The sequence below is a fragment of the Oryctolagus cuniculus genome, chromosome 4 (genome assembly GCF_051225735.1).
Source record: "Oryctolagus cuniculus isolate XC-2025 breed Fujian yellow rabbit chromosome 4, ASM5122573v1, whole genome shotgun sequence".
NCBI classification, from domain to species: Eukaryota; Metazoa; Chordata; class Mammalia; order Lagomorpha; family Leporidae; genus Oryctolagus; species Oryctolagus cuniculus.
In genome coordinates, this window is record NC_142870.1 from 71,895,104 (window position 1) to 71,909,661 (window position 14,558).

Here is a 14,558-nt window from a genome sequence, read left to right on the forward strand (position 1 = left end):
TCTCCAAGCTTTAGATTCTCACTGTTCCATCAGGGAGCCCCTTGATCCTCAGTTCCTACACAAGTATTGCTCAGATTTACTGGAGAGGATCTGTTTATCTTTATTTTTCATGTGGATTCAGTTGCTCAAGACTCCACAAAATCTGAGCATCTTGGATAATATTTCGAGCACCATTAACCTAGTTTAAAGATCATCTTCCAGGTCTGTTGTAACTACTTAACATACTGTAGAATGAAATTGATTACAAAACATAACTGCAATGCCACCTGCAAAATGACACCACCTTCCGTGTCTTTGGCATCTTGCCTGCTACGTCTTCTTTAAAATGCATCAGGCCTTCCCTAAGAAGATTTCCAAGTTATTCAAATTAACAGTAGGCTGAATCATGGATCATTGACAAAATTTCCAGATCATTTCCAATTGCTTGGTCTTTATTTCATGTTGCATCACAACGAACAGAAAGATAGCTGGGTTTTCTACTGATGGACATATTTTATAATGCTGATCACCAGAGGGAAAAAAGAATGGATTCTGATTAGTGTGAACTTGTTGAATAGATGGGAAAGGGAGCAAGAATTTAAATCCAGAGTTTCCAAATATATACTTTATAGTTATTCTTTTTCCATCAATTTTTGTTTGGTTGACTGATTTACAAAATAAAGAGGAGATTAAATAAAAACAACAAGAATATTTAAAATAGCTAAGGAAAGCAAACATCTGCAGGGAAGTACTAAAGCATCATTTTTACAAGGTGGATTCCCTTGACTGTTATTCTGGCTTCCCCTTGCCCCTTCAGAAACAATTGCATTGCAGTCTTCCATTTTCCTTTGACAGCATCATGCAGAGAGCTATGCTGCCAGTTGTTGAAGTTGTGTGAGAAAAATTGTTTGCCCTTCTCCTTTGAAAATGATTTTAGCTCTGCAGGTGGTGGGGAAACATAAGCAAGCTAGAGGGATTGTGATTACACTGGGCAATGGCTGTCTCCTCCTTCCATGTACTAGATACTTGAGAAATAAAGAAGGGAAGAATTGATCAGAAATTTGGAGACTGGTGATGGGATGAAAAGGGTGACAGAGAGGAAGTGAGGCTAGCTGTGTGGTTATGAGCCCAAGATGTTAGAAAGGTGCTGTGGAAAGGAAGACAGATGGAAATGTGAGATTGCAGAGATATTTGACACAAGATAAACAACTTGGCTGTTTGCCTATTTAAGCCCCATTTATTACTACGTAGACTGAATTGATTTCTGCATGGCAAATATTGATTTATTCTTCAAAAGCCTCAGCTAAAATGTCACCTCCATGGAGAAGCCTTTCAGACACTGCCCAGGCATTAAATTGCTTCTCCAGCGTCCACACAGTACACTGTACATGGGCTGTTCATGTGGCAATGATCGTATTTACCATGCTGTAACTTTCTGCTTATGTATTTTTCTCTCTGAGAGCATGGTGGAAGAGCACTACTTTTGGAGTAAGCAGGCCTAGTTCCATTTACAGCTCTGTCATCCTAATACTATGATCTTAAAAATGACTAGGTTACATGTAACATAGACACAATAATAATAATGTTGTAGAACTGTGGTGGGATTAAATTGGAAATGTGCCCCAGAACTAGGCACAGAGGTGGAATTCAATTCATACTTTTCATCTCTTTCCTTATCAAGACCATGTGTTTGTTGTGCTTGTTGAATGGAATACCTGGTTCTGGTTTCTGGCATAGAGTAGATGAGTAGATAACAACTATTTCTTTTCTTTTTTTTTTTTTTTTTTTTTTTTTTTTTTGACAGGCAGACTGGACAGTGAGGGAGAGAGAGACAGAGAGAAAGGTCTTCCTTTTGCCGTTGGTTCACTCTCCAGTGGCCGCCACTGCCTGCGCGCTGCGGCCGGCGCATCGCACTGATCCGAAGCCAGGAGCCAGGTGCTTATCCTGGTCTCCCATGTGGGTGCAGGGCCCAAGGACTTGGGCCATCCTCCACTGCACTCCTGGGCCACAGCAGGGAGCTGGCCTGGAAGAGGGGCAACCGGGACAGAATCCGGCGCCCCGACTGGGACTAGAACCCGGGGTGCCAGTGCCGCAGGCTGAGGATTAGCCTATTGAGCTGTGGCGCCGGCCAACAACTGTTTCTTAAATTAACCAATTCACTGTCTATATCCCTTATAACCATGACGTCAACTCTGACTATAGTCATTATGTGATCTTGATTTGTACATCTCTTCTGCTAGGTTGTGACCTGCTCAAAGGCAAAGGACCATCCATATGAGGGTTCTTCACAAAGTTCATGGAAAAATAGAACAAATGATAAGTTGATTTTACTGAAAAAGTTGTGAAATTCTTTAATATTTCGTAATACACATGTTCCATGAATTTTTTAAGACACCTCATTTTCTATATTACCACAGCACTCCTCCTGTTCACCAAGTCTTTATGGTCCTCTGATCTCTGGCCATGTGGCAGGGTTATATTTCTTGCCTTCCTGGCATGTGTGTGATTGTGTGACTAATTCTAGCCACTGAGTTGTAAGTAGCAGTAATTTCTTGGCAGGAACTTAGTATCTGCCCCTGCAAAACCCACAAATTATCTGCCACTGCACCTGTAGTACTCCGGAGTGTAGTCAGACAATATCTTGCCTCCATGAATGGTGAAAATAAGCAAAGCTCCCATTCCCTACCCAGAATCTAGAGGCAATAACTTAAATAATTGAAAAGTGCATTGTAGGTGAGTTAAATCACTGAGAATTGAGGGATATTCTCTCCTATCCTGATTGCTACACACAGCAATAAACAAAAGGTCTAATATATTTAATGAGGCATATAACACTCAATACATCAATCTTATATTACAACTTGGGCATTTTCAGGGCTATTATATCATAAACATAAGTCCATGATATTGCTGGAGTAAAGGAATTATTCCCATTTTATAGATGGGGCAATTAAAATTGGCAGTTGTTCTGAGAGTTTCACCAAGTCATGTAAACAGTTTCAGAGTCAGGAATGCAATCCATTGTTTTTTTTCCTCAGAGATAAGCAATATATTTTAGTAAATATTTATTTTCAAGGCAGAGTGACAGAGAAAGAAAATATGAATACCTTTCATCTGCTGGTTCACACTACAAATACCTTCAACAGCCTGATCTGCTTTGGGCCAGGCCAAAGACAGGAGCCCATAACTCAAACTGGGTCTCCCACATGGGTGGCAGGGGCCCAAAGTAAGACATCATCCCCTTATTTCTCAGGTGCATTAGCAGGAAGCTGGATTAGAAGTGGAGCAGTTGGTCATGGAACTGGTGCTCTGAAACGGGATGCTCATGTTGCAATTGGTGCCTTAAATTGCTGGGCTATAACTCAGACTCCAAGACAGGGAACTATACTGGAAACATTGCAAATACAAGATTCATTCATCAGAGCCCTTCCGTTGGGAAACATACAATTTATTTGAAAGTGAAAATACCTGAAAAGTTTGTAAAGTAGAACAACTTGGGTTTTATCTAAGTTCTTAATTATAAATATAAGTTAATACACTACAAAAGATCAAACAGGCAAGATTAAATTTTGATAGAGTAGTTAGGCAGGAATCTTCATAGAAAATGAATTCTGAGACTGAATAGCATTATATTTAAGAGAACTTGCTCTGAATAAAATAGAAAGTTTATATTGTAACAATTAGTAAATTCTTATCCATATGCTAGCACTCCAATGTTATAATCACCCAATTCATTTTATACATTCTCTATTTAGACACTAAGAGCAGGGACTATGTCTCCTTTGCACAGCCAATATGTAGCACTGTACCTGACAATTAGGCAATAATAGGAGACAATATTTGTGAGAAACATTACAGTATTCTTAATGCCTCAGATAAAATTCCGTATGCTAGAAAATACAGGTGAACTGATTCCAAAACATCTGAATTAGTACTTAGGTCATCCCTGCCTTCATGGTGTTTTTCTGACTCTACCTACTCCACTAACACCAGAACTGAAAAGATCCCCAGTTGGGCTTTCAGTTGATAATGGAAAAACATGGATGTTCTGAAGCTCAAGAGGATTTTTATATTTTGTGGAAGTAGCTATTAAAAAAGAGAAGCATATTTTCTTGCCAGACGTGCTAGCAGAAGGTATCTCCTGTTACACACCAACTGACTTAACTGGTCATGACAGCATGCTGGCGATTAACAAAGACCTTCTATCTTGTCACATACGTGGGAAGGCTTAAAAGCCCTATTCCCGAAGGGCCATTATACAGAGGTCTGGGTCTGCTACAACATATGTGTATGTGGGGCAGATTGGCTGATTACCATCATGCCAGGGCTGGCCACCGGCCTCACCAATGGCGCAGAGGCCTTGCACAGATGTAGTTTGGAAAGAAATTGGGAGAAAATGATTTTTGTGAAGGTAGAAAAAATGTGGAAAAAGGATACATTATAATAAAACATTTAATAAACAGGCTCAGCTGAGATTTATGTGCTTTTTCTGCTTTCAATTATCTAGTGGACACTATAAATGTAGACAATCAATGTGAGAAACCAAATTCCAACCCAGTCAGTCTTTAACCACTGTACTACATATCCTCTTTTTGCCTTTTTGTAGTGATAGTCATGAGGAAGTTGGAGGTCTGAGAAGAACTGGCTGAAAGAGGAGGCTAGAGAGGGAACTTGTGATTTCACCATCATGAGGAGTATTTTATTTTATATCTGCCTATTTTACTCTGAAATCACCTCAGTATCTCTGAGCAATTCATTATTCAGCCTCTTTCTCCATTTGCTGAAGAGTGTACAAGGTTTAATGGAGTCCCTTGGCTGCTTTCCTTGCAATATTTATGGACCTTTAGCAGCTTCCTTCATGCTCACCTTCTCCATTAGAGAAAAATTCCTTGGAGGAGCTTAAAAGGAGAGTAAGCCATGCAGTAGATAGGGGTGTGTGTTGGGGGAGGGCAGGGGCTTACTTCCAGCTCTGAGAGGGGAAAGAAAAATGCTCAGTCTCCGATGAGTCTGTCTACTTCCCCAGATCAGAAAGAAAGGCAATGTAGAAATGGCACATTCTGGAGAAGGATTTGGCTATGTCATGTCTTGACCTATGTCTACCCACCCCCTCAGATAAGGGTCTACTCATTCCTAAAGGAATAGTGAGATGATGTTTCCAAGGAAGGGCTTGGTGTAAGGGTAGCAAATCAGGATGCAGCATTAATTGACCTCACAGTTTTCAAAGTAGCATTTTTTCTTTGTCTCCATTGGACCCCAGCTCCTACTTGTGACCACTCAGCTGGCTCCTTCCCATGCTATCATCCAGAGATTGTCTATGAGTCATAAGAGAACCTGAAATCATGTAACATGCCAGGGACTACTCATTGCTTTTAATCCCAGTTTACTAAAATTAAAACAGAAGAACACTGTGCCGTTCTCCCTTAATATCCACAGGGGCTTAGTTCTAGGACATCCCTGGAGTGCTCAATCCTTTATATAAAATAGCTTATTTGCATATAATCTATGCCTATTTTCCTGGCTACTTGATGTCTCTAAATTTCTTCTAATGCTGAACACAAAGAAAATGCTATGCAAGTAGTTGCTATGTTGTATTATTTATGGAAAAATGACAAGAAAAAATCTAGAGAAAAGTGAAGCAAGATAGTAGCTGTGTAAGGTGCTCCAGTGATCTTATCACAGAAACATCAATTTGAACAACTATTAATGTGCCAAGTTACCTTATAGAAGTTAAGGAAGCCAAATGAGACACTATAGTATCTGATTTAGTATTGTTACAATAAAAAATGTTGAAGAGAGCAGGAAAGACAAAGTTGCCCATGTCATCCCTCCCTCAGATTCACAGAAATGGACCAAAGGAAAACAGGAATAGCCACACTTGTATCAAATAAAATGGAAATTAAATCATGAGTAGAGACAGGAAGAACATTATATAACAAAGGGGTTAATTAGGCAAGAGGAAATAACTACTGTAAATATATATATATATATGAACCCAATGTAACAGCACCCAAATATATAAAGCAAATATTAATACACCTAAAGGGAGAGATAGACTCTAATGAAATAATGATAGGGGTTCTTAAGGCCCCAGCCTTGAGAAAGATCTCTCACTTTCCACTTAGAGGGAGATGGAATTAAATCCAGATCTTAGACTTTTAACTCAGTACCAGACAAGTAACATTTTTTTTTAACTTTTATTTAATGAATATAAATTTCCAAAGTACAGCTTATGGATTACAATGGCTCCCCCCACCCATAACGTCCCTCCCACCCGCAACCCTCCCCTTTCCCACTCCCTCTCCCCTTCCATTCACATCAAGATTCATTTTTGATTCTCTTTATATACAGAAGATCAGTTTAGCATACATTAAGTAAAGATTTCAACTGTTTGCTCCCACACAGAAACATAAAGTGAAAAATAAGCGATGATTTTTTAAATGATGATGAAATCAGATCAGATCTATTCAGACAAGTAACATTAAAACCCAATGACAGACGTAGTTCCTGCCCCAGATCTGTACTTGAAGAACAAGCTTCTAGACTTCTCTTATCTGGAGACAAGAGGCTTCTTCCATCACTCTTGGGCAGACAGTGGAGCAAGTAGAGAAGGAAAATGAGCACAGATTGCTACCTTGGAACTCAGTGCCAGGTTGGTAAAACTAACAGGTTATATCCAAGTAGTCCTGTTCCCAGGCCAGTTTGTAGAAATGCTATCTCCACTCCCGCTAGCATGAGATGGAGACACACAGCTCCAGTTAAGTGACCTATGCCCTGGCCTTCATCAGTTGTGACTGATTACAGTGGTTGTGGGCAATAACACAAGTATGCAGTGGGCATACTTTGGCCCTGTTCCCAAGTGGCAGTGGTCTTGGAGGCTGTGGACTCTGGTGTGATCTAGCATGGTGCTGTTGGTGACCATGTGACTGCTCAACCCATTCTTGCTCTAACACCAGGCAACACAGCACAGTGGAAGTAAATGTTTGGAGGATGAAAAGGAAAGTGGACACCAAGTCATTGCATAGGAGCATGTAACTAGTTGTTCCACAGTGAGGTTCAGAGTGAATCAGAATCATGTAGTACTTGACTACAGGCTGATGACAATGAGGCACCTGAACCTACTTAAGACCCAGGTAGAGGTTTGTGGGAATGGGTTTCCACTTTTAGATACTTTATCAGCTCATTCTGAATGATGCACCAACTGCAGATTTGGGATAATACATGAACAGCAGAATCAAAGCAAACCTGAGCTTACAGCAGCCTATAGTATTGAAATAGCAGAAGCTTTAACAGGCTCAGAGAAAGACTTAGTGTTCCTGGGAGGACAGACACAAACAAAGCCGTAGTAAAAAGTCTGGAGTGAATACTAGATCCTTTAATGTGAAGACAATGTCGCATGGTACCAAGCATCAAAATCCTTCAGGCAACCATGATCTCACCTAACAAGCAAAATGAGGTGCAAGAAGCTGAGCATTCAGCAACTGATATATGCATTTTTTTTCAAGTGGAGAATTAAAAGAGCTGTTTTAAGTATATTCAGTGAACTTCCATAAAGCAGAGAAACAACTCAATACCCACGAAAAATTGAACTGAGATATTGAAGTAATTAAAGGTAATCAAGCAAATTCTTGAGCTAAAAATTATACTACCAAAAAATAAAAAGATAGAAGGCATGTATCAATAATAGAATAGATGAAACAAAAGAAAGAATTAATGATTTTGAACACAGGATAATGTTTGACATATACATAGTTGAAAATAAAAAATTAAATGAAAAGTAAGAATAAAGAAAGCTTATGGAGAATTTGGGACAACATTAAAGAGCAAATATCTGAGTGATTGGAGTTCAAGGGGTTCAAAGTGGTAGAAAACATTGAAATAGACAAATAGAACATATATAAAATCTATGGAAAGACACTACTACTCAGCTACAGAAAGATCTAAGGTCACAAACCAGATCTAACACATCTAAGTCTATCCCAAGATACACTATAATTTCCCTGAAGTTCAAGATGGAGAGGATCCTCAAAGCCTCAAGAGAAAAAAAATTTAAAAATGCTTTAGGGTGTCCCAACTAATGTGATTGCAGACTACTCTTCAGATACCTCATAGGCCAGAGGGTAATAGAATGAAATTATGAGTATTGAAGAAAATATACTGCTAACCAAGGCTACTGTATCCAGCAAAACTATCCTTTAAATAGGAAAGAAAGACAGTATCAGACAAAAACTGAGGGAAGTTATCACTACCAGAATGTCCTAAAATAAATGCTAAAGGAAGTTCTTCAAACTGAAACACTGACAGCTAAGAAGAAAATATTAGAAGATAGTCATGATTTCAAGTAATTACAAAAATTCAGGCGGTTCTAATACTATAGACATGGTGTAGGAATCATTGATACCTCTAGCATGAAGAATAAACAAACAATAACAACCATATTACTATGCCATGATAAAGACAGCATGGAGGGGCTGGTGCTGTGGTGCAGTGGGTTAATGCCCTGGCCTGAAGCACCGGCATCCAATATGGGTACTGGTTCAAGACCTGGCTGCTCCACTTCTGATCCAGCTCTCTACTATGGTCTAGGAAAGCAGTAGAAGATGGCTCAAGTCCTTGGGCCCCTGCTTCCACGTGGGAGACCTGGAAGAAGCTCCTGGCTCCTGGCTTCGGATTGGCACAGCTTCGACCATTGCAGCCAACTGGGGAGTGAACCAGCAGATGGAAGACTCCTCTCTCTCTCTCTTTCTGCCTCTCCTCTCTCTGTGTAACTCTGACTTTCAAATAAATAAAATAAATAAATAAAAACAGCATGGAAAGATATAAAATGGGACATCAAAATTTCAAAATCTGAGGTAGAATGACATGCAACAGTAGAGTTTTTAATTAGTACTTTTTATCTCTTTTTATCTATTTTGTTTTCTTGTTTATGATCAGTGATAAGTTGCTATCATTCTAAAGTAGCTTATTATAACCAAAAGATATTCTACTAAGCCTTATGGCAATTGAAAAGCAAAAATCTATAATAGACATACCAAAAGAATAATAAAACGACTACTAGAGAAAATATCTTAAAATGGCAGTGGTAAGACCTTATCTCTTCATAATTATCTTAAATGTAAGTGAATTAAATTTGTTATTTAAAAGTTCTAGAGTCATTGAATTTATTAAATAGCATTCAACTATATGGTGTTTACAGGTAACTCCACCTCTAAGGATACACATCAAGTGATAATGATGGCTTGGAATAAGATATTTCAGAAACGGACCAAAGGAAAACAGAAGAACCCATACTTACATCAAATAAAATAGAAATTAAATCATAAAGAGTAGAGACTGGAAGATCATTATATAACAGTAAAGGGGTTAATTATGCAAGAGGAAATAACTACTGTAAATATATATGAGCCCAGTATAACAGCACCCAAATATATAAAGCAAATATTAGTACACCTAAAGGGATCTTACCGCCCCCATTTCAACAACGGATAGATCATTCAGGCAGAAAATTAACAAAGTAGTAGACAAATTACTTCTTTAACCAACTAGATGTAATAGATATGTAAAAAATATTCCATCTAACAGTTGCAGAATACACATTCTTCAAAACAGCACACAGAACATTCTCAGGCTAGAATATATAGCAGGTATCAAAATAAATCTGAACTTCTAAAAAAATCATTTATTTGAAGGACAGAATGACAGAGTTGGGGGTAGGGAGACAGAAAAAGATCTTCCATCTGCTAGTTCACTCCCCAAATGGATACAATGGCCAAGGATTGGCGAGACTGAAGCCAGGAGCCAGGAGCCAGGAGCCAGGACTTGCATCCTGGTCTCCCGTGTGGGTGGGAGAGACCCAAGTACCTTGGTCATCTTCTACTGCTTTCCCAGATGCCTTACCTGGGAACTGTATCTGAAGCAGAGCAGCCAGGACTCAAACCAGTGCTTTAACATGGGATGCCAGAGTTGCAAGAGGTGGTGTAACTTGTAGCACCACAAAGGTGGCCCTTTGAACAAATTTTGAAATTGAAATAATTATCTTTACTACACTGCAACAAAACTAGAAATCAATAAAAATTTTCTTAAACAAATGCATTAAAATTAAACATATTTCTGAGATACTAATGGATCAAGAAAAGTTAAAAATAAAAATTTCTTGAAGCAAGTGAAATGGAAACAGAACATATCAAGACTTATGGGAGGGGCTTGTGCTGTGGTATAGTGGGCTAAGCCTCCACCAGTGGCACTGGCACTGGTTTGTATCCCAGCTGCTCTTCTTTTGATCCAGCTCTCTGCTATGGCCTGGGAAAGCAATAGAAGATGGCCCAGGTGCTTGAGTCCCTGCACCTGCGTGGGAGATCTGGAAGAAGCTCCTGGATTCGGATCAGCTCAGCTCTGGCCTTTGTGGCCATTTGGGGAGTGAACTGGCCGATTGAAGACCTTTTTCTGTCTCTCCCTCTGTCTGTAACTCTACCTCTGAATGAAGTTTTTAAAAAATTTACCAAAGAGTGAGTGGATGTGCATAATAATGATAAAACAGTCATTAGGTTGTTAAGACTCTGCTTGAGATGCCCCCAAATGGCCACAGTGGCTGAAGCTGGGCCGATTCTAAGCTAGGAGCCAAGATCTTCTTCTGCATCTCCCACATGGGTGCAGGGGTGAAAGTACTTGGGCTATCTTCCACTGCTTTCCCAGGCCATTAGCAGGGAGCTGGATTGGAAGTGCAGCAGCCAGGACTTGAACATGCACCCAGATGGATGCTGGCGCTGCAGGTGGAGGCTTAACCTACTATGCCACAGCACCGGCCCTGTCAAGTTGGATATTCTTACTCTGACTTGAACAGCATATAATGTGTATACATGTTGCGACATCAAATAGTAGTTCATAATCATGTAACGTTTTAATGTGTTGATTGGGAAAAAACTATGGTGCATATGTTGAGTACAGGTGTAATTTGTTTTCCTAGTATTTTTTAAACCATCAATATAGAATCCATGAATATGGATGTCTAACTTTACATACAGTTATATATGTGTGTATATATATTTATATACACACATACATTAACAACTACTGCCTTTTTACCCTATTTGAATCTTTCTAAGGCATTCGGTTTCTTATCAGATCAATTTTTACTGAGTACTTACTTCGTGCCAGGTACAATAATAATCTTGTTAAGTAAATATAATCAACTTTGAGAAATAAGAAAACTGGATCAGAAAAATCAAGCAATTGTAGTTTTCTACTGGAAAAGTTAAGATTTGAATTCTATTCTGATTCCAAGGCCTAATCTCTTTTCACTTTTATATTTCTCTTGCTAAAGGATGTTTTATATAATCAAAAAATAATCACAAAAAATATTTTATGAGTAGAAGGCAGATACTCTAAATTTGTTTTAGGAAATCCTTGAGTAACCCCAATTACATGATTAATTTAAAAATAAATTAAGGGCATAAACTAAAAAACGTAAGTACTCTACCTTGTAAGGTAAAATAAATATAATACTGTGTAATTATATTATAAGTCAAATGGAAAAATAACTAGGGGAAGAAACTATGAGAGATGCCCGGGGTGCTGCGTTATAGTGATGGCAGGCTCCGCGTTGGTGGCGCGGGCGCGGCTCGGGACGTGGAGCGCGAGGGCCGTACAAACCCGAGGCTTCGTCTCGGACAAGCCCGAGGATATCCACGGGAAAGCGGGCTCCATCCGGGAAGTGGGTGGGGCCTTCGGGAAGAGAGAGCAGGCTGAAGAGGAGCGATACTTCCGGTGAGGCCCGCCGGGTCCCGAGTCCAGAGCTAATCTGCCAGGGCCTTCCGAGCCTCGTTATACTCCCGGTGACCCCTCCCATCCCTACCTGGCGCCTTGGGGCGTCTCATGCCCCTGCAGAGCTCCTGGAACCCTGAGCCTCCAACACCCCGACTTTCGCCATTTATAAGGCGCTTCTAGTTCCCCTGCGGGAACAGCCACCTGGCCTCCCACCCACGCCATTTCCACCTGCGGGTTTCCAGAACAATCAACCCACGGCTCAACTCCTTTATTATCTACCATGCCGTCCCCTGCGGAGTTCTCCCCGGATCCTGGGCAGATCCCCAGATCCTTCACACGGTGTCCACACCCGACCATCTGATATTTGGAGACCCTCCTAACCTGACTCCATCAGCCCTCACCCACCCGTCACCCCCTCGACACTCTTTTCTCCCCTACGTGCCTTAGTTTGCAAGTCCACGTAAATTCTCTGATTGTTCACAGCCTCTCAGCCGTTTCTGGACGCCCACGTGTCTCCTCCCGAGTGAGTGGGTCATAGGAGCTGGGTCACCTGCTCCCTATTGGACCGCACCCCCTCCTGGAGACTTTTGCCCTCGCCGCCCAGCCCCGCCCCGCCTCTGAACTGGAAGTTTCTTTCTCCCGTTTAGGAGTGGAGTGGGCTGCCCGCCACATCCGCCTTCCCAGCCCTAAGCTATCTTTAGCCCTGAGCTATCTTAAACTGACTTCTGTCCACCTGCGGGTGGGGGAGGGGGGATGGGGGTGGGGGGAGGGGCTGGAAGGAACTAACCTTGCTGCTACTTCTCCTTTGACCTTGTACCTTCCAAGAATTATCACCATAGCACCTGCCTTAGGAGGGAGCCAAGGTGTAGCTCTTGGAGGCCAGATAATGGGGCCCGTAGGTTTTACACTTGAGGGAAAATGAGGTGGTGAATCAAGATTTTAATCTAGCTCTTTTTTTTTTAAGTTTTAAAAATGTATTTGAGAAGCAGACAGCTAGCTTTCATCCACTGCTTCACTCCTCAAATGCCCATGAGGGCTAGGACTGGGCAGGTACAGAGGCTGGGAGCAGTTCTTTCACAAGGGCAGCGGAACCCACTTCACTTGTGTCCTCACCATGCCTCCCAGGGTCTGCACTAGCAAGATGCTAGAGCTGGGGACTGGGAATGGAACCCAGGAACTCGGATAAGAGACATGAGCATCTTCCCTGCTAGGCTAAAGTCCCACTCCACCAGTCTCTTCTTGAGAGCTAAATTGAACTGCTGAGAACTGCCCATGCCAGAGACCCCTTCTTTTTTGGCCTCTACATTTCTCTAGACAAGTTAGGATGGGAGATGGATATATGTGCCCCTCCTTCTGGGACTCTGGTTCTCTGGTTCTCTGGATTGCCCACTGATAAGGTGTTGGGGGCTTAGGTCACACCTCTCTGGAATTTTCTACTTTGAAGGTGAATTTGAAAAGAATATCATTAACCAGGACAAAAGGAATCATTTTGTTCCTCTTCTTAAGGTGGATATACCTTACCTTAAGATGGGCTGTACTTTCATTAGCAGGAGGTGGGGGAGGAAGATTGCCAGCCAGATTCCCACAGCATTGAGACTCCTGCCTTAAATACTTAAGGCTCTGCTTAGAGATCCCTTTAGGTACAGAACTGAGATTAAACCCTGAGTCACTGTGTCCTTGTAGAGCGAAGACTAAAGAACAACTGGCAGCCTTGAAGAAACACCATGAAGATGAGATCGTTCATCATAAGAAGGAGATTGAGCGACTTCAGAAAGAAATTGAGCGGCACAAACAGAAGATCAAAAGTCTAAACTCTGACGATTAAGTGCACACAGTTCCCTGTAGAATGGCACGTGTCATTGCCCACTTCCGTGTGACTAATTCTGGTGTAATTAACATTGGTCTGTGTGCTACTAACAGGTTATAATAAATTGTCATCAGTGAAAAAAAAAAAAAGAAACTATGAGAAACTGAAATTTCACTGGTATACTCAAAGGAAAAGCTAGACAAAATTTGGAAATATAATTAGCAAGCAAGATAGGAAAAGAATAACTAGGATAAAAATTACACTAGTCATTAATTTTATGATTTTAGACTCTCAAAATTGTCTTCTAGAAATTCTTTCCTTAGAATGTCATCAGGTTATAGGGTGTTAACATGTCTTTCTCCTTAGTGAATCTGTATTTACTGAATAATGTTAATTATTAAATACTTTATTAATGTTCTGGGTGCTGATCTAAGTATTTTATGTGTGCTCTCCCATTTAATCTTCAGAATGATAGGAAGTAAATGATTTTATTTCCCTTTGTGGATGAATCCAAAAGTCATAGAGGAGTTATGTAATTTGCCCAGAGTCACTATGGTAGCGGCAGAAAGAGAAATCAACCTCTAGGCCTCCTGCCTAATCCATCATCCTGTACTACTCAACTAGATTTTAGGCGTTGAGTTATTCTACAAGATGGGAAAAGTCCATATAACATTCTCCTATGGATCTCACAGCCTCACAGGACATGAATTCCGAGACCAGATACCTCACCTCTGACACAATGTCCCCCACCCCCAGATTCCAGTGTTACGTTGGTTTCTTAGTGAAGACAGGCTCCAAAAGCCCAGAAAAAAATAAGCTCATTCTCCAATATGGATCCAATGTTGAATTACTCCAAAATTGCTCAGGTAAAAGTTGTCAAGTAAGTATAAAAGTGATTACAGTATTTTACACCATTCTCCTAAAATACACCTCCTATGGTAGAAAAGTAAAAATCAACATTAGGTTTAAAAACGAGTTTGATTTTATCTGAAAAATCATTTGGCCTTCTTTC

At 40.6% G+C, this 14,558-nt stretch overlaps 1 protein-coding gene across 2 annotated transcripts; it reads left to right on the forward strand.

The window, feature by feature from the left end:
- Positions 1–11,527: 11,527 nt before the first annotated feature.
- On the forward strand, positions 11,528–13,699 carry LOC100339409 (ATPase inhibitor, mitochondrial-like). 2 transcript variants are annotated; one of them, XM_002716678.6, is made up of 2 exons: positions 11,528–11,739; positions 13,423–13,699. In XM_002716678.6, the coding sequence occupies exons 1-2, from the start codon at positions 11,561–11,563 to the stop codon at positions 13,562–13,564; spliced, it is 321 nt and encodes a 106-aa protein (XP_002716724.3). In that variant the 5' UTR covers positions 11,528–11,560; the 3' UTR covers positions 13,565–13,699. The 2 variants fall into 2 exon arrangements, with proteins under 2 accessions (XP_002716724.3, XP_089186935.1); XM_089330809.1 differs by lacking the exon at positions 13,423–13,699 and adding an exon at positions 12,223–12,412.
- Positions 13,700–14,558: the final 859 nt, after the last annotated feature.